Here is a 24,028-nt window from a genome sequence, read left to right as displayed (position 1 = left end):
CGCAGCAATGTTCCACCATGTAGTGGAAAGCCTTGCCAGAAGAATGGAGGCTGTTATAGCAGCAAAGGGGGGACTAACCCCATATTAATGCCCATGATTTTGGAATGAGATGTTGGATGAGCAGGTATCCACATACTTTTGCTAATGTAGTATATGTACTGTATCTCTAAAGACGCTTCAGAGAGTCTGTAGTGTAGTGGCAGCAGTATAAAAGCTGTTGAGTTGGGTTGTTGCATGGACAGGTGCAGTCTGGGGCCTGAGTCTGGTTCTAGGCCCTGCAGGGCAGGTAAGCAGTGTCAGGCAGCGACCGACCGGCATCTCCTCTCCTCAGACTGTACAGATTTGACAGGAACAGGAAGAGATGCAGACGATAAAGCCCTTGCTGTGTTTGAAGCTGTTCAGCTCAGAGCGCACAAAGACACAGTCACACAGGGCTACAACCATCACCCCCCTGTGCCTCGCAGCAAAGGCATACCCCCTCTCCTCAGTCAGACCAGACCAGGCTAGAAGGAAACATCAAGGCGGCAAGGCAAAGCTTGCAGTGGTTTGGTTTGGACGGTCATTGGTTCCATCTTTGCCATTCTCTCTCTCTCTCTCTCCGTTTGTTTATAGTCTATGTCTCTGACAGGAGAGAGAGCTGATCAGAGGTCCTATTTGGGTTTTAGAGACAAGGTTTCACTGGAGGAAAGGAGTCAGTTCAGTCAGTTCAATGTCTCTGCTTTACAAGAGCCAGTTGATTAATTAGTTCCCTTTGGCTTATCGTTTTGAGTGACAGTTGCCGTGGGCAGGGTTATGGAGTTCAGGTATTGAGCATGAGCTCTCCTTGTCCGGAGCCCCACTCTCCGAACCCTGTCTCTCCGCTGGAGTGGGGCGGGTTGTCTAAGGAAAGGCCCTGCCTCTTCCCAAACACTTGCTCCTGCAGCTCGATGATGTCAATGCGAATGTCGGCCATCATGACCAGGAGGAAGTCAAAGGAGCCGGGAGGTCCCTGGGGAAAGATACGGAGGCTTTAATATCTCTGTTCACACATCAGTAAATTAGACTTCAACCTGTAAGGCATGTTGCATGCTTTAGGGTGGACTTATTGTATGCTTGTAATCTGATACTACATAGAATAGATGAACAAGATGACAATGATGATAATGCATTTAAAGATACTTCAAAGCCTAGCTGGCAAATATAGAAAGCAGACTCACTGGTAGACCTCTGGGACCAGGAGTTCCCCTGTCACCCTAAAGAGAAAAAAACATCCAGAAACATCCAGTTACATATTTCCAACATTCACACAGACTTCTATAAGAGCCCACATCAGCAGCTCAGAGCTCTCAGAGTGGGGTGAAAAGTGTTGCTGTTAGTGTTCCAGCTTTGAAAAATGTACAGGATAGTTTTAACACAAACAGGACACACACAAGCATGTACTAAACACCCACAGACACATGGATAGACTGTTATACTGACCTTCAGTCCATCTCTGCCTGGTGCGCCAGGAGGTCCCTGTTGGAAAAAGGAGAGACAGAAATATGGTTTTAAACGTTTTTAGCGGGAGCTACAGCTCCTCTCATGCAACATTTATTGTAATGATGTATCTCTGCAGCTATGGATGTGTTGAGGTCTGCTTGGACTAATAGGCCCAACAACATGTTATCGGGGAAGCAATAATAAGATTACCACAGCTCCTCTGCGACCCCTCTTGATGTGCTCCAGGTCGGGCTCGGGGCCCATAGGGCCCATGTCTCCCCGTGGCCCCTGGGGGCCGGTCAGGCCTCTCTCTCCAGGTTCTCCCTTCTCCCCCGGCACTCCTGAGTGGCCTGGGATCCAAGAATAAATGGATGTAAGAGGAACCAAGGAGATAACCTGCGGAATGTCAGCCAACAAACGGCTAACATAGGCAGTAAGTAAACAGAGAGATACAGAGAGAGAGAGAAAGATTGAGTTAGAAAGATTCAGAGAAAGAGCAAACAACTCTTACCTGGGACCCCACGTGATCCTGGAGAGCCAGGAGGACCAGGGAGGGCGGTGGTGTCAGGACCTTTCCCCAACCTCCCAGCAGACGGCTTATCACTGCTGTTAGCCAGGCCAGGAGACAACACCTACACACACACAGGTAGTATAGTACAACAACCTGTCTCACTGTAGTCTGCATTTGGTCAGACTTCCATTGTGAGACATCAAGTCTAGCGAGGCTAGTTTATCTCTGGTTAGTGTATCCCTGTGTTTGTATGGAACACCAGTGTAAGTAGGATGTGCAGTAGTTAGTGTTGTGATGTAGATGTACCTGGTTAGGTGACTGAGTGCTGCCCAGCCTCAGTTTGAGCTGCAGCAGGCTGTTCCTCATGTTGACAAAGTCCTGACAGGTGAGGGAGCAGGAGCCAGCACTCATCAGGGTGTCAGACTTCCCTGACGAGCTCACTGACAGAAAGACAGAGACAAAGAGACTCTCAGAGAGACAGGCTTGTCACAGAGTAAGTAACACAACAGAATAAGTAACACAAAAACAAAGTCTAGTAGTCTATGTTCACCCTCTCAAACACATATACAGTACTGTACCCTCAGGCTGATGACACACAGGAAGGTACTAGTGAGCTAAACCCAGAGGTAGTGTAGCTGTAGTTGCCAGCCTCATGTAGACAGTAGGAGTAAAGTATAGTAGTAAACTCAACACCCACGGTTGTGACTGGGTATACAGGACTGCTTGTCCGGTGCCAGGATGTAACCCCTGCGACAGCGACACAGGAAGCTGCCCACGGTGTTCTCGCAGTCGTGATCACAGACACTGCCGTCGGACTCCACACACTCATCGATGTCTGTGGTGTGGGAGACACAACACCAGCTGTTACTTCACACCTGATTAAGGCTGCATTTAGGCTGCTCTAATCAGAGAGAGGGAGAGAGAGCGGTTGCTCTGATGCAGGATGTTAAATTAAGATTTATACAAAAGAAAACAGTGCTGATTGGCTGATTGGCAGATAAACAGGCTGATTAAAAGCTGATTGGCAGATAAACAGGTAGTGGACTTACCTAAACAGTAGGTCTGGTGGTTGCGATGCCTCTCTCGATCAAAGCGGTATCCGGGGTAACAGGTGCAGACAACTCGTCCAAAGTTGTCAGTGCACTGCTGTTCACAGGGGGAGCCAGAACACACATCCACATCTGGAGCAGAGAGAGGAGAGGGATTGGTTCCTCAATAGGGATATGCACAGATAGGATCTTACATACAAAGCTAACAGCTCAATAATAACCCTGGATGGCCAATAATATTCCTCAAGGGTATTCCTGTGTAATGTTGCCCTCTATTGGTCATGGTGTGTCACTGTACAGTATTGACAATTTATGGAATGAGATGCTATTTTACTTTTGAAACAATTTGCAGTTCAGTAATGGGTTAATTTGGCGTTGTAATGTGCATTATGTCTGTGTACAGGTGCCCAGGTGTAATTACAGGCACTGAGTAAAGTATCTGACTTGGGGTGAGTAGAACTGCTGTATTTTTTTAACCTACTTTCAGGTATGCACTGGCCCATCACGAACCTGAAGCCCTCACAGCATTTCCTCCTGTGGATAAACACACAGACAGACAGTAGCATAAGCCAATAATTCATTTCCCAGCTGCTGTTTCCTTTTCTTCACATACTGAACAGCTCTACACAGCCACTAAATGGGAGTCGTTGTCCCAAAGGCGGGAAGGCAGACGGTCTGCTTATCAGTCTGCTAATTGTGGACAGATTTTGACAGGAGTAAACCCTCTCGCTTTGCCTCTTCCTCTCTGGTAACACCCAGCCTGTCAATTGTCTTTAGGACCAAAGCTCCTCACTGGCACCAGATCCCTTACCTCCCTCCCCACATCCCAGCAGCACTAGCCTAGATGGTCAAGAGACAGCTGAAGAAAGAGCATCATCCTCACACACAGCAAACCAAAACACCACATGTTACAGGCATTAGGGATGGACCTGTGGAATAGGAAACGATGGAAAGGGATATTGGAACACTCCTAGAATCACAGAACCCAAATAACACAGACCCTAGACGAGGAGGGGGGAACACACAACTCCTGCCCCGAAAACTGCACGCTCTTGATGGAGGGAATTTAGCATGGTACCTCACTGAAGGTCCCTCAAGACGACAACTTGCTTTTATTCTTCTCCAACCTCCATGCAACATAAACCTACATCACTCCTCTAAGACCCTCCCCCACTCTCTCTTCTGAATGATAAATAACTTACAGAACTATGGGCCTGGCCAGGGCCTGATTAAAGCCACATGACGGACTGGAGCTTTACTCTGGGGCTCATAGCTGTGTTGTGCTGTGTTGTGCTGTGTTGAGCTGGGGATGAAATGGGACAGTACTGGGGGGCTGTTAGGGGGCTCTGGCCAGGGGCCCGAAGGACATCTCTCTTCAGGCCTGCCACCTCCTGTACCTCCAGTCAGTGTGCCCAGAGAGGAGAGAGCCAGGCTGGGCTAATGGACAGCAGATGTGGGTCCTGTCTGTCTGTCTGTCTGTCTGTCTGTCTGGGTCTCTCTGAGTGTCCACTCATAACATCAACACACAACCTCTGCTCTCAATGTTCACTGTCCACTGCTCTACTCAAAACATCAACAGACAGCCTGTCAGTCACACAGAGACCTGACCCCACACTGCCCCTGATCTGATCTTGGACCTGCAAAAAAAAGGAAAGAAAGCCTTTTGTGAGCTAACTTTACTTTCCCCCCCTTCCTAGCTCTCTTTGCTGATAGCTACTTTATTGAGGAAAAATGTACTTACTATGACTGAGATATGTGGTTGTCCCACATAGCCATCTTAAGATGAATGTACTAACTTTAAGTCGCTCTGGATAAGGGCATCTGTTAAATGACAAAAATGTCAAATAAAATGCTAGATGTGTCTTTGATTGATGATACATGCTCTTCAGTGGTCTGTATAAACTGCTCAGGTTATTAGTTACACAGTGTGATGACCTGTCTGTTGATGTTTGGGAATGTAGGGGTCTCTGTTGATTAACACTGTTCTCGGATCTTAAAGGGAAAAGACCAAACCACTAAAGCTACATCACTGTCCTCCACAGTGAGGACATGCTCCCCCGCGTGCGTGTGTGTGTGTGTCTGGGGCCCAGAGCAGTCAGTAATTGGGTGCATGTTGTTAATGTCAGGAAACAAGGGCAGGGGTTATTAGTGAGAGTGATGTGTGACACTGACAGGACTGTTAAACACAGCCTTGAGGAGGAGAGCTCCCAGACCAGGCTCTTCCTTCAGTTCTCTGCTCTCTTCACAATACAGACAAACATCAAGGTCAGGGGACTAAGAAGGTTAGGAGAGTACACTCTTAAAAAAAGGTGCTATCTAGAACCTTACAGAGTTTTCGTCTGTCCCCATAGGAGAACCCTTTGAAGAACCCTTTTTGGTTCCTTTTTTCTAAGAGTGTATCTTTCTCTACTCCCAGGTTATCAACACTGATGGTCGGATTCTATGGTATTTTTGCCCATTCGATTCTTCTGTGTTTCTACATTCTGCATCAACAAGTCTTTTGCAAGCATATTGTCTGATTAAGTTTCTTCAGAAGATGAGTGGAGTCCCTGTGTCACCCTGAGGGTATTCCTGCTGTTAGACACTGCTTCTCTTGACGCTCCACACTCTAACATAGTGCCTACAGACCCACTAGGTCTGTCTGACCATGCAAGTCACCCAGCTACGAGTCCGTCTTAGGAGAACCATGCCTGGGCATCCCTGTCCAAGGGCCCACACAGGCTCTACACTACAATGCTGCTGCCAAAAACAGCACAGAGACGCTGGAGGAATAGCAAGACAGGATCCAGAGTACAGGCCAGAGCAGGATCACTTTACACTCCAGATTATGTACTTTAGCAAGGGTCTCCCTCCAGGGAGGAGAGCTCAATGTTATTGTTTTCCATCCAGACTGGCGTGATTTATTTGTGCGTTCGTGGCAGGAATGCGCTACAAAGACTGGATATTCATTATAGACTCCCCCAGGAATGCACTACAAAGACTGGATATTCATTATAGACCCCCCCACCAACCATCTGCAGCCTGGACAGACAGCACTGAGGTTACACAGAGACAGCAGAGCAGAGACCAATCTGGAATGATGCTTTCCATAAACCAGACTGAAGTCACTATGTATTAACAGTTCCACTCACTCAGTACAGGATTGCTCCCTGGACCTCAGATAGTGTTTCTGTTTCTAGATATGGGGGAGATAGCGAAGAGGGACAACAGTATCATTAGGTGTCTTGTGACGCAACGTTATGCCTCATATTTACTCTGTCAACTCCCAGACTCGTCAGAGAGAGAGGGAAGATGACTTAAGAGGGTTGTTATGGCGATGGAGGAGGAAACGCAGTGAGGAGGAAATGAGGGAGATGTTGGCACGTCAAGGAGAGGAGGAGGATGGAGGGAGAGAGAGAAGGAGAGGAAGAAAGAGAGATGTAGCTTTTGTGTCAGTTGTGCTTGATGGTCCTTCATGTGGACCTCGGTGAGTCAGAAACACAGGATGTGGACCTCAGTGAGTCCAGAAACACAGGATGTGGACCTCGGTGAGTCAGAAACACAGGATGTGGACCTCGTTGAGTCAGAAACACAGGATGTGGACCTCGGTGAGTCAGAAACACAGGACGTGGACCTCGGTGAGTCAGAAACACAGGATGTGGACCTCGGTGAGTCAGAAACACAGAACGTGGACCTCGGTGAGTCAGAAACACAGGATGTGGACCTCGGTGAGTCAGAAACACAGGATGTGGACCTCGGTGAGTCAGAAACACAGGATGTGGACCTCGGAGGAGGTCACGGACCCCTCGGCACTTCAGGACAGGAGAGACAGTGTCTGTGTGTGTTTCTGCTCTTACATATCTGTCATGTTGATGTCTTTGTGTGGGTGTGTGTGTGCTGTGTGCTTTGCAGTTTTTGAATTAATGTTATCCTGTTTATAAGTCTGCCTCTCTGTGTATGGATGATAGTCTCAAATCAAATCAAATTGTATTAGTCACACGTGCCGAATACAACAGGTGTAGTAGACCTTACAGTGAAATGCTTACTTACGAGCCCCTAACCAACAATGCAGTTAAAAAAATGAATACAAAAATATGAATAAGAATAAGAAATAAAAAGTAACAAGTAATTAAAGAGCAGCAGTAAAATAACAATAGCGAGACTATATACAGGGGGCCCGGTACCGTTACAGAGTCAATGTGCTGGGGCACCAGTTAGTCGAGGTAATTGAGGTAATATTTACATGTCGGTAGAGTTATTAAAGTGACTATGCATACATGATAACAACAAAGAGTATCAGCGTTGTAAAAGGGGGGGGCAATGAAAATAGTCTGGGTAGCCATTTGATTAGATGTTCAGGAGTCTTGGGGGTAGAAGCTGTTTAGAAGCCTCTTGGACCTAGACTTGGCGCACCGGTACCGCTTGCCGTGCGGTAGCAGAGAGAACAGTCTATGACTAGGGTAGCTGGAGTCTTTGACAATTTTTAGGCCTTCCTCTGACACCGCCTGGTATAGAGGTCCTGAATGGCAGGATGCTTGGCCCCAGTGATGTACTGTGTCGTTCGCACTACCCTCTGTAGTGCCTTGTGGTCAGAGGCCGAGCAGTTGCCATACCAGACAGTGATGCAACCAGTCAGGACGCTCTCGATGGTGCAGCTGTAGAACCTTTTGAGGATCTGAGGACCCATGCCAAATCTTTTCAGTCTCCTGAGGTGGAATAGGTTTTGTTGTGCCTTCTTCGTCTGTCTCTGTCTTTGTGTTTAAGTAAAAGCGTCAGTCCTGTGTGCATAATCGATTAGGGTGTTAGTTTTAAGAGGGTCTGTTGTTTTCTCTGTGTTTCCTCATACAGCAGGGTGTTAGGCTGTTATGTAAAGGTGTGTGTGGGTATGTAAGGGTGTTAGTGTATAAGCGTCTTGTTCTTGTGCCGTGTGAGTATACACGTGAAGGTGTTAGTGTGCTGAGATGTGAGCGTGTCCTCTCTCTGTTTATTTATTCTGTCAGCACACTTCCAGCCTGCGGTCTCTCTGGGGACACATCAGAGTGGGGAAGGCTGTTAGTCAGACAGTGGACGCTTTCACTGAGAGCACAGGAGGTCTGCACCACTTCCACAAGCACAGCCACGCTACAGTTCCCAAACAGCACCAACACTCCTCCGTCACCTCTAGCCCACCGCCTACCGCTTCTGTCTTCACAGGTCCTCACTCCATCACCAATGCCTGTCCTAAAATTCTAACAACCTATCTCTATTCCCACGGCTGACCTGGTGAAACATCAACCATAATGGCTGGAACCGTGCTAGGAAGGACAATGTGAAAATAATATATCAGAGCCAGCCCAGCACAGTATGGTTCGGGTCTGCACGGTAGTGTGAAAAGGGTATAACACCACTCAAAGCCATAGCCAGTTAATGTTGGGCCAGAGAGTGACACAAATCCTCCCCTCTCTCGCCCCCTATTCCTCTCTGTCACTCTCCCTCTCTCCCTCTCTTTTATGACCCCTCTCATTACAGGCCCTAAAGCTCCCAGGTCTATTCCCAGTGCCAGTGCCTACCCTCGGTTCCCCCAAGGCAATATGAAGGGCCGCTGGCCTATGTGACCCTGGGGTCAACCCAGGGCCGTGTGTCACCCCAGGAATGTGCCATCTCTGACCCTTCTGAGCTTCACAACCTCTCAACGACAGACATGTGACCTGGCCTTGGAGCCTTACCTGACGACAGAGAGAGAGATTGGAAGGAAAGACGGGGGATGGGGGGGGGAGAGAGAGAGAGCGAGAGAGAGAGAGAGAGAGAGAGAGAGAGAGAGAGCAAGAGAAAGAATGGACCCTATGAGGACAATAAAGGGCCTAAGAGAGAGATGAGGTCCAGATTACAGGTAATGTAGTGAGAGCAGCCAGTAACTGAGAAAGGAGTCTAAAGCCAATAATGATGGATCTGTCTTAATGATGTGTCTGTGAGTGCTCTACTGCCAGGAAAGGAAACCAGGCTACAGACTGGTCTTTTTTAAGGATTCTACACTGAGATCACACCAAAGTCCTTAACCAGGGCTGAAGGTAATGGACTGATAAGACACGAAAGTCTTCCAGAACCTTCCAGGACTCCGAGGGAGACGGCCTGGAGGTGGGAGGGTTGAAATGGCCCCACTGCATGGAGAGATTATGTTTGTTGTGTCCGACTGTGACTCCTCATCTTTACCACTGCAAAGTTCCTTAATTTCATCTCTCCCTTTTCATTCCTTCACCCCCCCCCCCCCCCCTTTTCCAATTCTGTGATATAAAAACATTTACTGTCTATACAGTACACAGCTGCTTCTCTGTGCTGTACTTCAAACAACATGCTGACGATGCCATTACAGACTTTAATCACCTAGTGGGTGATTTGTATTGCTGACATATTAGTGTTGACATCATAGCCGTGCTGAAATGTGCTTACCCCTGCTCTGTGGAACAGTAATGAATAACAGGCATTGTGTTTGTACAGAGCGCTGTTCAGGTGAATGTTAATTAGAAAAAGATGTACAATGATTACTTGATATTTACTGGGGTCCAACAATAATACCGTTCTACGCAAATGATTAGACTTATTAGACTTTACCATTAAAGACAGGAAGTGAACCTCAGGCCTTGTAAAAAAGCGTTTTGTGAGAAACAGAGAAATGGATAATATTTCCCCTGTAATGAAACAGTATTACGGCAGTACACAGAACAGTATTGCATTGCTAAGAGAGACACTTATGTCAACTACAAGTGTGAGACAAATTAAACAGTTTCATTTTCCCACAGCTTGATTGCCATTCAAAACACACCGAGGAAGAATGCCAAATATAAAAAGTATACTAGTTAGAATAGGACACCCCATGGAGTTCCTAGATGTAATGTAAACAATGTGTGATAGATCCCAGTTTCACTATGTGTTTAGGGTGAATGAGCTGTCCTGATGTACTCTTGTCAAGAGAAGACATGTCTCTGTGAACCTTTTATAACCTAAGCTTGTACCATTGGGTGGAAGTGGTGAGATATTTCACTCCTCATTTCGTGGCTAACGTGCTGGTTGCTGTGGTGTAGTGAGTCTGATGAGGCCTTGGCTGAAGATAGTAACCCTGTCAGAACCTTAGTGGAGCACAGTGTGGGGTTCAGACCTGACTGGACACACACACACACACACACACACACACACACACACACACACACACACACACACACACACACACACACACACACACACACACACACACACACACACACACACACACACACACACACACACACACACACACACACACACACACACACACACACACACTTTGAGGACATTGCAGGCCTGCTTCCTCCCACCTGCTTTAATGATAAAACCAGAGTACAAAAGAGAGACAGGACTGTGAGAGCTTGGTTCAGTATGTTCTGATCCCCCTCCCCTCTCCTTTCTCGCTCCTGTGCTGCCTCCCTCTTTATTCTTCCACGGTGAGCTCAGGGGCCGTGGGATAGGATGGTTTCCAGACCTTACAGCAGGAAGCCACATGTACTACAACGGTGTTGAGAGAGAGAGAGAGAGAGAGAGAGAGATGGTACTGTTCTGGTGTTGAATCCCTCATTACACTTCAACAGCTTTAGCTCCAACACTACTGGCTTTGACTCTACCGGGGTTCCACCACATCAACTAGACTACGGGGCACCAATTGCAGCAGAATACAGAGGTTCATAAAAGCCAGAGCTCTGTCCTATAGACCTTCCCTCCCTCCTGTGATTTCCCCTTCCTGGTCCTTTTTATAGACCTTGACGTGGTTTTTCAGGCAAGCCCCCTGCCGAGGTGAACACACGGCATTGCCAGAATCCAGGTTTATTTCATTTGGATAAAAACAAATCTTAACGTTTTCCCCACCTTCTCCCCTCCCTCACTCTCTTCCTTCTCTCCTCCTGTTCCCCCTGCCATGCGTGTCACAGACTTGTTTACAGCCGGCCCCACCGCGGCCTGTCGACGTGTAGGGACTGTAGGGGGGAGCAGAGCGGTGAGGGATTGAGTACGGAGCCCACAGAGTGAACACTACAGAGGTGAGAGCCAAGTCCAATGCAGTAAATCCACAAGGAAACAAATAAAGAGAGAGAGATGAGAGGGAGCTTAACACTCAGGAGGTAGTAGCTACGTAGTACATACGCTCTGGGCCTGCATGCGCTCCAGGCATCGCCTGCACTATCAGCTGTCAGAGCCTAGGACACATGCATACAGGCACACTCGACTGACACACACATTATCACTCACTATGTACTCATTAACACCAGCGAGGACACACATATTGCACTCAGAGAAAGAGGAAAGGAGAGGAGACGAGGGGAATGCAGCCAGTGTGAGTAGCCTGAGTGTTGTTCACCCTGGCCTGGAGGTCCCAGCCAGATTCTGCAGCTCCCTGCACAGTGTTATCTCAGGGTTTAATGGCTGAAACTCTACACATCTCTCTGAGGGACAATGACACCCGAGACCCTCTCCCTGGCATCATTATCAGTCCCCATCGCCCCCCATCCCTGAGGAGGGAGTCCTGTGTGAGGAGGCCTGGGCCCGTAACACATACACTAGCCCTGGGTTTCTCAACCTTCGTTCCCTGAGATGCTTGTGACCAGTCCCTTAGATGGTTGGCTGACATCAGAATTAAAAGTCAAGTTCTAAGGGGTTATCCAAGGTACTACTACTCCTTGGTACAGCCCCTGGTACAAAAACAGGTTGGGAAACTCTGGGCTACACTGGGGCCTGAGGCCTGTCAAGGTTTCAGCCTTCCAAATGAAGGCAGAGTCACAGGTAAAAGAGAAAAGCTGTGTCTGTGGACGGGCAGATTGTGACCAGGCATGGAGCGGAGTCTGTCTTACTAATGAACACAGACCACTTGAAAGCCAAGCAGTTGACACACAGGGAAAAGGGGATGCTCAGACTTGGCATTTCTGATGGAACCCTGGTCACAGAGGCATATGAATGGGTGCAGAGTCAACCCTGTATAATGAGTTAAGACAGCTGGGTTTAACTGGGGTTTTCAGAGGAAATCTAGTGGTCGGGCAGGAATGAACTGAATATTATGTCAATTTTTGTGATTTCTTTGAGAGGTTTGATGAGTGTGTTGCAGGCAGGCCCAGTGAGTGACTGAGTTCACAACAGTTCACTTCAGAGTATCCCCACTCAGGCCCAGACATGACAAGATGGATGGGACATTTAGAAAAAAATGTCATGTTTATAAGTGAGTCAAGAGAGAAATGATCATATCATGGACCCCAGCAAGAACATTTCACTGATGCCAATGCAGCCCAAAGCCGTTTTGACTGTAAGCAAACTAGACAAACATTAACAGTAACCACGTTATCATCCACAGGTTTTATCCGAGTAAAGTCAAACCGTATAGAAAAAAAATCACAGGAAGTGAAAACCGGGATTTCGGTACAATTTTATAAATGCCGACAGATAATTTGTTCGTTCGACATGTTGGGATCTGTTTGTGTCTGTAAAATGTATTATGCGCCAAATGGCGGTGGAAACGCCTTGTGCAAATACTGATATAATAATCATCATATCGAAGTAAACTTGGAGTCACGTGATGATATGGTGTGTGGTCCTCCCACTAAGACTTGGAAAACCATGCAGTTTAATAGCCTACAGATAAAATAAGTTATGATGAACTTCACAGGTTGATGAAAGTGCACTGTGATGAGCTTGATGCTCCTTTCCAATAAATATTGAGGGTCCAATAAATATTGAGGGTCAGAGAGAGAGAGAGAGAGAGAGAGAGAGAGAGAGAGAGAGAGAGAGAGAGAGAGAGAGAGAGAGAGAGAGAGAGAGAGAGAGAGAGAGAGAGAGAGACCACCGTAGACGGGAGGAAAAATGCGTCTCAGTGGCTGTGTGGGTTTGCTGCCCGACACCATAACAACCCAGTGTAATTGGGCTAACCCCAACCACAGGGGTGGAGACATGGGAAAGCCTGCAGACTGCCAGGACTCACTGAGCTATATGGTTGACTCACTCTGCTTGCACGGTTAGGCAGACCAGACAGAATCATCTTCATGCATGGCTATCATCTAAAGGATATTTCACAGCCTGGGGCAGTCCTTACCATACTTCCCTGGGAGACATGGCAGGAAAAACTAGAAAACTAGCTAAAACTCCACCATCTCGTCTGGAGTCAAGAATCAAATGAGACAACTTCTATTGCTGTGCTATAACCTTGACAGAACACAGATCATATGCTTCTGACTTAAACCAGACCTGCAGACTGGGGGTTTCTCGTGTGTGTGTGTGTGTGTGTGTGTGTGTGTGTGTGTGTGTGTGTGTGTGTGTGTGTGTGTGTGTGTGTGTGTGTGTGTGTGATATTGACACAGAGGATAATGGTAGAGTGGTGCGATTCTAAGGACATTCCGTATGGTGGATGGTTGTGAAGATGATGGATGGGACGTTTTTCGGAACGAACCACCCTTTTTCGTCCCTTCACTATATCGGCATCGAACACATCACCCTCCCTAGGAGAGGGGGTGACATTGACAATTTATTGTTAAAACGAGGGGCCGTCTGGATCTTTGATTTAAAGGCCCTAGCTCCCTTCAGTCTCAACATAGAGTTTGATCTGAAGCCATTCCTGTGATTGTGTTTTTGTTATCCATTGTAAATAAAGTATTTGTAGGCCTATATGATGTAGCCTAATTGTATCTATGATCGTATGTAATCCATTCATGGTTTTTTATATGTTCTATTGATATTTGTAAATCGACCAATGAAATCATGCCACACCCAGCCGTGATTACAGACACCTGTGTGTGTCCTTTGAAACTATATCAATTAGTGACCCGCAGTGTTTGTCATTAAACCCTGATAAGACAGCTTGGCTGTCGAAACGTTGCTATTAAATTATTGCATCTGAGCTCCTAGAGCAGCGTTCCCCAAACGTGGTCCTCGGGTCCCCAAGGGGTGCACGTTTTGGTTTTTGCCATAACACTACACAGCTGATTCAAATTAGCAAAGCTGAATGATTAGTTGATTATTTGAATCAGCTGTGTAGTCCTGAGCCAAAAACCAAAATGTGCATCCATGGGGGTCCAGAGGACCGAGTTTGGGAAAGCCTGTCCTGAAGTGTGCAGCTCTCCTTTTCTTTTTAAAGGATGGGACACTTACCTGAGACAGGTGCCATCCGTGCCCCTTGCTGTAATACAGGGGTACTCCACTGTCACTACCTTGTTTTCCGGACACTCCTCCCTTTACAAAGCCACGAGAAAGGAGACAAGAGAGATAAGTGTAATGGGAACAATGTTGTTACTATAGTAATAGGAGTGGTATTAAAGAGAAAGTCACTCAATTAAATGGGAAGTTATTTCATAGTGGAAATTCCCTTTCAAAGCAGCCAGAATTCCCAAGCATTATGGCTACTGTAGTACATCATGCTACAATACCTAATCACAATTCTATGGCAGCAACTATTGTATGTGAAGCAGTAAGAATATTTCAAAATGGAAGTAATAAAGAAAATTGATTGTGCCATGCAGTGGCCAGCACATGATTGCAGTCTTTGTAAGAAAAACGTTTGTTTAATAACCCTGCAAAGAGGTGCATTTATCATCATGCTTTGCATGATTTAAAGCAGGTGTGCAGTGCTAATGCAAAAACAAAAATGTGCACCCCCTCTGGGTCGCCAGGACTAGGATTAAGAAACACAATAACTCGTTTGAAAATACAGATGTCTATAATTTTCTTGGAAAAAGAAACTGAAATAATAATATCATGAAATTGTTTACAACTGGAATGCTGAACTAAGAGGTAATAGCACGGAATTCAATTATCATTTCTGAGCAAAATTAGATGCTTCAAAGTTCTTCTGGTCTATACTTTGCCCACTTCATTCAAACTATTGTATGTAGGCTATGAACTCCCTCTCCCTGGTCCAGACCTCTCTATGCGCACATGAATAACCTATGTCACGTTATGGGCAGAATTTACAGTTGGTATGCAACTGAGTGATTCCGACAACTACTCCTCTGTATTTGCGTGATCTCATTCACTATTCCAATCACATCACAACCGCCTTTTACTTGCGGACGCACGGATCATTGGGTAGGTGGGCTTGATTGGAGCAACGTGGTGGTCTTTCTTTGACTGATTGTCGAAAAGTAGTGTTTTTATTGTCTCTCACACATCACACATAAATATTAAATTCAGCTACTTTTCAGTGTAAATCGCACATCCATCACCATGTCCAACCGGATAGCAAGTTACCGGACAGTTTTATTCATTCCCTACCAATCCTTAATTTGAATGTGCATGCACTTTTGTTAAACTTTGATCAAGTGTATATTTTATTTATTTTTCTGATAGGAAATAACAGACTGATATCTACAACGTTCCCTCACAAATGCGCGGACTACCAACTTACCCTGAAGTGAGCACTGCAAATCTTGTTTTTATTAAAGAACTGGCACCACAATCCCAAATAAAAACAACGCAGATGGCACCAAATGGTAAGAGTGTTGCAGCGCAAAGCTGGCCCATGTCCCTGGCGAGGTCCGTGACAGCCTTGTTTATATTTTCTTGATGCCTCGAGAACAAAGACGCTGCACTTCTGCAAAACAGCTATATGTTTTAATTTATCAATGTCGCACATGTACTGATTTAAAGCTAACATAAATTATAATTATACTCAGAGGTCAAACACGTGAGACGCTGCACATTAATTCCTGCACTCAAAACTTCCTCGCTGTACTGTAGTGCGTCAGAGTCCTGTCGCAACTGTTGCGCTCTGAATCAGACCCCCCTAGAGCGATTCTGGACGGGTTTATAGACATGCGCCGTGATGAGCGCGATTCCTCTCACTAATCCCCACCGGAATAACATTCCTGTATTCCTGTTTTTAAGAAACTGACTTTGACGAAAAGGAAACATTTAAGACACAGCAGAAAATACCTCTGTTGTCCTCTTGACAGCGAACTCTCAACCAGAATAATTTCTCTAATTCCACATGCGTCTTTCTCTCATCCTCTCCTCCCTACACATTAGTGTATTCATTTAATTTGATTTAGGAAATACATATGTGGGGGAAGAGGTCAATTTTCAATGTAAAGAGCAGAACCAATTTAGAGGAAATCGTTTGACTGATTATTTCCTATTCTCCTCTCACCCTCTCTTTCATCAAGGACAAGCTGTAGCATAACACATTTACTGATTGCTGAAATGAACTTTTCCGTTTAAATTCACCCCATAAATTGTTAATATAGGCCCACTCTTTAATCAATGTCCAGAAGATTATTGTTTTGACTTTCTACTAATGTTCATGTGCATGTCAAATGCACTATTGGCATACTGAAGTAATATGAAGTCCAATAAAGTCTTAAAAACATATTTTTTGATCATAATTGTGAAAAATACAAGCCTGTATTTGTAAAATATTTTTGTAATTCTAAATCAAAGCTGAAATAACGAGATAACTCTTCAGTTGCTCAGTCCCTAAAGCTGCCACTGTTTTACTAATTAGATTTTATTGCTTTAAATTCTATCTTCCTAAAACCAAGAAGCTGTTGTCACTGAAGGAACCTTGTAGGGGACATCTTTAATATGTTTACACAACACAAGCTACTTTATTATTTTCAGATTCAGTGAGCAGAATATGATATAATCACACATTTAAATGACTAGTAGACAAATTTGATTGCTCATTAAGTAAATCATCAACTGTTGATATTCCCTTGACAAATAATTTAGGAGATGCAATGCAATATTACCGTATTTGTCTGCATGAGGGAAAATTAAACATTTTGTGCTTCTTAATTTTTTTCTGCTGCAGTGCTAGGATTGTTCTGGAATCTGGACAGTTTGCAAGGAGAGTGACTTGCACAGTTGAGCTCTATCTCTAAAGAGGGTAAGGGTTATGGTTACCACACTGACAGGGCAAAGCAGACCACCAGTCACCCCAGTGGTCAGCCTAAAGTGCCAATGGTCAGTCAGTGTCAGTGGCGATTGTTATGTAATGCTGTGTTCAGTTGACTTCTGTCCAGCCTCTCTGTATCTTTTCCTCTAGTGGATTTGTTGGCCACCAGTCAATTGCAACAGATGGTTTTATTCAACACAAACGAATCTGTCCTTCAGACTCCACTCCCACTTGCCTAACGCACTGAATGAAACTGTTTCCCTAGTCTCCTTTTGTTACGTTCCCACTAGAATCAAATAAATGTATAAAATATATAAAAGCATTATTAAAGAACCGCAGAGAAAGTGATGGTAGAAACTCCAGTTTCTAGTTCATTATAATGACCACAGAGCCCATGCTTACTCATGTTCCCACGGAAACGAGCTCCTCTCTTGGTTTACTTTGGTTTTGGGTTTTATTTGGTGTTTGCCTATCTGCATATATTGAAACCAGTATAAATGTGTTTTCCATTGCAGGCTGGGGCCACATACTGCACACAGCAGTGTTTTTAGTTACTGTCATATTTTCTAGTCCTGAAATGTACTGTTGTCACACACTGACCATAGAGAGCCCTTGTTTCTCTATGGTGTAGTAGGTCAGGGTGTGACTAGGGGGTAGTCTAGTTTAATATTTCTATGTTGTGTTCTAGTTTATATTTTCTATGTTGGTGTTTTGTATGATTCCCAATTAGAGGTAATCGTTGTCTCTAATTGGGGATCATATTTAAGTAGCTATTTTTCCCACCTGTGTTTGTGGGATATTGTTTTGTGTTTGTGCCTGTGCACCACGTAGTCACGTTTAGTTGTTTGTTTACTTGATTTATTTGTTTTTGCTTGAAGTTTCACTTTGGAATAAAGATGTGGAACTCTACACACGCTGCACCTTGGTCCCGTTCTTACGACAACCGTGACAGAATATCCCACCAAACCAGGACCAAGCAGCGTGTTCACCAGGTGAAGGAGTTTTGGACATGGGAAGAAGTGATGGGTGGATGCGAGACCCTTCCTTGGTGGCAGACGGAAGGTAATGATGGAGGAAGGTGACGACGCCGGGATTCACGGCCACAGAAAGCCCAAGGACAACCCCAATAATTTTTTGGGGGGGGCACAAGGGGTGGCCGGTCGAGCCGAGGAGAGTGCCAGAGCCCGAATGGCAAACTCTGGAGGAGCGTGTCGTCAGACCACAGCCACAGAAACACCAATAATTTTTGGGGGGAGGCACATGGAGCTGGAGGCTGAGCAGAAGGAAGAGCCAGGGACCACATGGGGAGAGATGAGAGAGATGTTGTGCAAGTGTGTTCTGCTCAACATCCGACCAGAGGATCTGGTCACCAATCCGGTGCAACCTGTGCCGGACCCACGCATCAGGCCTCCAGTGCGCCTCCCCAGTCTGGTACGTCTTGTGCCAGCTCCTCGCACTCGCCCTGAAGTGCATGTCACCAGTCCGGTGCAACCTGTGCCGGCCCCACGCATCAGGCTTCCAGTGCGGCTCCCCAGTCCGGTACGTCCTGTGCCTGCTCCTCGCACTCCCAGCTAGACCCTCTGTTTCTTTAGTAATGGTTCTCTGACTGTTGTAAGGAATGTATGTCTTCCCTGGTCCTCTAGTCCATAGTTCCACATCACCAGAAAAAGAACACTGACAAACACCCTCTCTGGATCAAGTGGGGAAATACATCATATTATTGAGATGGGCATGGAAAAAAAGGAAACCTCTTTCCACATTCACTTTAGACAGCTATTTCACTCATATATTTGATGTATACTTGTTTCTGCCATTTATACACAGCTGTAGCAACAGCTCCATCCAGAATTGTCATGGGATGAAATACAGAAGTTGAGATGTGTGAAGCAAGCAGGGCCTGGGCTGGAGGCTGGCCCCCTCCTTTGTCTTGTATTGATTGCAGTAACACATAGCAGTCTGTTTATCTATTTGTGTTGTGTCTGTGTCACCTTAGAAACCTTGGAAGATAGTTTTCTCATGCCTCCATTACAGCAGTAAACGCCTGACAGATCCGACACAATATCAGAGGTGATTTATCACATCTGGATGTTAAAAATAAATCAATCATGGAAACATGCTTTTCTCACATATTAAGAGTTCCTTATGTAAACTAATGGCCGATTAGTTGTAGGCGTTGGCAAAAAAAATAATAATAACTGGTCAAACTTCGGACAAACGTTTTTCTTTTGTTTTCAGAGAAATGTGTATTTTATAAGACTGTCTGTCTGCACTGTACAGAAGCAGTAAGAATGTCCCAACCTCTCAAACTGAGCTGACTCTGATTTTTACATTGTCCTTTATTGGGCCTCATTGTTACATTTATGCATGACCTGAGGTTGAGGGACCATACGTTCTTTATTTCACATGCGTCCTTTACAGCAGGGTTTTCCAAACTCAGTCGTAAGGGACCCCTTCGGTGCACATTTACTTTTTTTGTCATAGCACTACACAGCTGATTCAAATAACCAACTCATCCTCAAGCTTTGATTATTTGAATCAGCTGTGTAATACTAGGGCAAAAACCAAAACGTGCACCATGGGGTGGCCCCAGACTGAGTTTGGGAAACCCTGCTTTACAGCACTGGGAAAAGGCAAGGACTTGTAAAAGAACAGAGGCATCAACTCCAGTTGTTTAATGAAATTCTAACTGCAAAAACTCTGATTCCTAATCGTGTTGATTTTCTGTTTCTAATAATGTCCAGAGGGTTGATCCTGCTGCCAGTGGAACTGATTTCTTTAGTACAATTTACCGATTTACAGACTTTTCCTCCCTCGTCGTGCTGTTTTTCAGCCCCATGACTCCCAGCTGTGTCTCCAGGCCTTTGCTCCTAACAGTGATTTATTGACACGTCTCCTCTGCACGTGTATGGAGTTTGATAGGAGTCCTAAGCTCATTTCCATGCAGCCAAAAACCTGTTCATGTGATGAAATGCATGTTGTTCTTGGCGTACTAGAAGAGGGATGACACTAAGTCACTCTGCTGTTGGTCCCTGTTACGGTTTTGGGTACACTGTGATCTGGATGTGGTTATCATCCAGAAATATCCAGGCTATAATAAAAGAGAGAGGGTCTAATGGTTCACTTAGATTACCCACACCATACCACCACTTTGGTACGACTGGGGCTACACCAGCTCTCTCCCTCTGTGTGTTTGTGTGTGTGTGTGTGTGTGTTTGTGTGTGCGCGCCATGTACCTCCATGTTCCTCTGATTTATTAGATGTTGGAGGCTTTCAACTTTTGAGGAGGCTGGAGAGGACAGTTCCCCTGCTCCCACAGGTGCAGCCAGCAGCCAGCAGCCAGCCCAGAGACAGAATAGAACAGAGCCGAGCCTCCCAGCAGGCGGTGGAAGAGCTTTGACACGATTAAGACCTCATCTGGAACCCAAGCACCCTGCCTGGCCATCTGCTGGTGTGGATCATGGTCGATCCTACACTCAGGCCCAGGCAGCAGGATGTAGAGAATACACATACTGTAATAGACTGGAAGTGGTTAAGAGCTGGGAGTGGACTGCACATCAAATTGAATGAGGTGATTAAAACAAGCGACTCAGAGAAGAGTAGGGAGACTTGAGAGGGAGACTGGGAGAGGGACTGGTGCTGAACCTACAGTACAGTAGCACTGTGACCTGGCTGACTGCCCGGCCGGTTGGCTGATTGGTGCTGAGGTCTCACTTTGTGTGTGTGCAGTGATCAGTGGGGTTTAATCGAGCAGTGAGGCGGCTATGTCTGGAATGCCTCTCGACACTGCCGTGACCCCCAGGGACGGACCAGGAGTACTGTTCTCTACTTCTCCTCTGGTTCCTACCTCAGAGTGGGAAAGAGAGCCTCAGAATTGGAGATGGACCAGCCACTGACTTCACACACTTACAGTAACTCACTGGATACTAAAGAGAACGGCTGTGGAGCACTAAACCAGGAGTATGGGGATGGAGTAAACTACGTTCTTATGTCCACACTAGCAAACCACTTAGAATGTATTGGGCATTCCTTCTAAGTAGTATGGTCATGTGGATATTGAGACGTGCAGTATGATGGGACACATTGCTCAGACACTATAGATAAGACAGAAAACAACAGCAAGTAATTTAAACCAGATCTGAAAAATTATTTCCCTGAGTTTAAAGAGCAATGCGAGAGCAGACAAAAGGCAGGGAGGCAATACTGAACCCCCCCCCTTCCCTTCAAACTACTTCTGGCCTATGTCCCTGGTGGAGCTGTGAATTAAGTACCTCTGAAAAGATCATGTGAACCTCTTGTCAATTAATCAGACCTCAGTGTGATGTGCTGTACCTACTGCAGCTGAGCTGGGACAAACATTCCCATAGTCACAGGGGTGGTGGTGGTGGCGGAGCAGGACTTGAAGTAGTGGAACACACACTATGACAGAGAAGGAGAGAATTCATCATGTCATTTGCATTAAAGCAAATAGTTCAGCATCCTAACTCAGTTTGGAGGTGACATAGTCCCAGAGGGAATGGAAGTGTCTGTGGTGCAATTTCTCTCCCTGAGACAGAGGCAGTTTAGCGGCTGGCCTGAAGCCAAGTCCTGCTCGTTCCGCTTTAATTCAATGAAGGAGAGGAGCAGGGAGCGTCCTTCTCCACATGACCATAGCCTAATCAGATATATCATACAATCTCAGCTCCCCCCTCTCTCTTTCTCTCTTGTTGCAACAGGAAGCACATATAAAGACAATCAACCACTCTAGCTCTGTGATCAATGTTGACATGATCAAAATACCTTAATCAAACAAGCCCTGCAGCTACCTTTCCCTCTGCGATACCAGCTCAGCCTATTAGATATACCCTCTGTGCTCCTAACGTTGTTGAACCAGAGAAATCTGTGGTCAATAAAGTTCATTTATGTAGCTACTATGGGCCTCAGTGGCCTACAGGTCATGTGTTGAAGGTCTGAAAGGGGCGTAGAGGCCTTGACTTAGTTATGTGCTCAGTGATACCAAACAAATTGGACCGCAGGCTACAAATAAATCCTACAGTCTTTAACAGCAGACGTATTATATAGGACGAGGAGGTAATCTTGTAATGGGTGAGAAGCGTTTGTTTTAAACTGTAAATGTACTGGTAAGCAGAAGCAGATGGTGACAGTGAGCGAAACCCCCTCAGAAAGGAGGCCTAAAATCCCTCTGTGTAAATGTTTGGTTTTACTATTTCATTCTTGTAAAATACCCATTTGGAATTTGAGTAGGTCTTGATTGTGGAAGCAGTGGTAGTGTTTAAGAAGCTATATCACAATGGGGGTTGTCGTTAGTTTTGAACTATCTGGCTAATAGTCCTGCACTTTAAGCATTAAACCACGTTAGCATGGGACCAAATTACTTGGGATTCCACAATATGGTTTTCTCAATGACTGTGGGTTCTGTGTGTGTGGTTGAGTTGTAGGGCGTGCTGAAGCATTCAAGTCTCAGCAGTGAGAACTGTTGATGTAGAAGGACATTACCTGAGACATGACAGGTTCGTCTTTCTCCACTCCAGTGTATGACTGATCACAGTCCACTCCAGTGTATGACTGATCACAGTCCACTCCAGTGTATGACTGCTCACAGTCCACTCCAGTGTAGGAATGATCACAGTCCACTCCAGTGTATGACTGATCACAGTCCACTCCAGTGTATGACTGATCACAGTCCACTCCAGTGTATGACTGATCACAGTCCACTCCAGTGTATGACTGATCACAGTCCACTCCAGTGTATGACTGATCACAGTCCACTCCAGTGTATGACTGATTACAGTCCACTCCAGTGTATGACTGATCACAGTCCACTCCAGTGTATGACTGATCACAGTCCACTCCAGTGTATGACTGATCACAGTCCACTCCAGTGTATGACTGATCACAGTCCACTCCAGTGTATGACTGATCACAGTCCACTCCAGTGTATGACTGATCACAGTCCACTCCAGTGTATGACTGATTACAGTACCGCTTTGAAAGATCCAGGTTAAGAACAAATACCCTCTGGTCTGAAATGACATGTTTGCGAAAATCAGGAACGAGGATCAGGGAGAAGACAAACAAAAGATCTGGCATGGCTCTGTCAGAGATGTCATTCCCACATGTGGAGTTGGAGTTAGAATGTACTGCAGCTTGGGCTCACATAAACAACCATGTTTAGTTTCCCTTATGACAGCCGGCTGGGTGGTATTCTGCTCTCCTCCAGGCAGTGCATGTGGAAATCTCTAGTCTGTGTGGTCTGGTCCCAGAGCAGGTCCCAGACACAGTGAACACCACCCTGAGTGTGGAGGAGATAGGGGACAAGGGTTTGATATGAGCTGTGTCCCTTAGGACACCAGAACAAGCTCTGATGGCAGCTCCCCAGCGTCAAGGCTCACAATCTCTCTTCCCCTCTCCTCCTATGGTCATTGCTCTCTTCCTGTTAAACCAGCCTCTGCTGGCTGGCTGTGCATCACATTCTGGGCTGGATCTCTGCCCCCTAACGACATCACTGTCACATAATATGACTCTCATATGTTTACTCTCTGTGTTTGGTCTCATTTATTTATTTTGTCTGGCATGGGAACAAAGCTGAAGTGACGCACTGGGAGAGTTGAAGAGAGGCTTTTCTCAGAAGAGAGGCTTTGGAGTGCTTGCAAAAGGAGTCAGTGCCAGAGACACACAGAACTGAGTGTCTATAATGGTCGTTATGGGATACAATCATTCCTGTGTGTGGTAACTATGGTCTTGGTTTAGCAAGGGCAACAGTACTTGTACACTTGGCTAACCAGCTAGTGATACTACATCTGGTACATGTGTAGGACACAGCAACATGCTGGGAGAGGAGAACCACAGCAGAAGCACATAACCTGGTCTGGCTCTTATCAGCCAGAAGGCAGGGTGATGACACTGATGAAGAGTGATGAGAACCAGCAGAGGCATCATGCCCATAGTGAGCACATGTGCCCTCATACTTGTCCTGTTAAAAAAAAAGTTTAATTTGTTGTTTCTCTGTAATACTACTAGCTAGCCAGCAATTTTATTAAGTTTGCTTTAGCTATCCCAGATAGGCTCCCAACCTCAGCTACCTGGACCAAGAAGCGATTTCAGGATTTCAATCAAGTTAGAGTAGCTAGCTTGTTTAATGTCTAACTATCTTAGCTGACAAGC

At 45.8% G+C, this 24,028-nt stretch overlaps 1 protein-coding gene across 1 annotated transcript; it reads right to left on the bottom strand.

The window, feature by feature from the left end:
* Positions 1–648: 648 nt before the first annotated feature.
* Positions 649–15,727, bottom strand: LOC106562354 (collagen and calcium-binding EGF domain-containing protein 1). The gene is made up of 11 exons (XM_014127181.3): positions 15,380–15,727; positions 14,128–14,208; positions 3,500–3,552; positions 3,019–3,150; positions 2,667–2,804; positions 2,276–2,409; positions 1,970–2,090; positions 1,669–1,808; positions 1,459–1,494; positions 1,197–1,232; positions 649–988 (listed from the first exon to the last, which is right to left on the bottom strand). The coding sequence occupies exons 1-11, from the start codon at positions 15,493–15,495 to the stop codon at positions 800–802; spliced, it is 1,176 nt and encodes a 391-aa protein (XP_013982656.1). The 5' UTR covers positions 15,496–15,727; the 3' UTR covers positions 649–799.
* Between the last annotated feature and the right edge of the window lie 8,301 nt (positions 15,728–24,028).

The sequence above is a fragment of the Salmo salar genome, chromosome 11, assembly GCF_965601325.2.
Source record: "Salmo salar chromosome 11, fSalSal1, whole genome shotgun sequence".
Lineage (NCBI taxonomy): Eukaryota > Metazoa > Chordata > Actinopteri > Salmoniformes > Salmonidae > Salmo > Salmo salar.
Note: the sequence above shows the minus strand (reverse complement) of the source record. Positions and strands in the feature narration are given on the sequence as shown.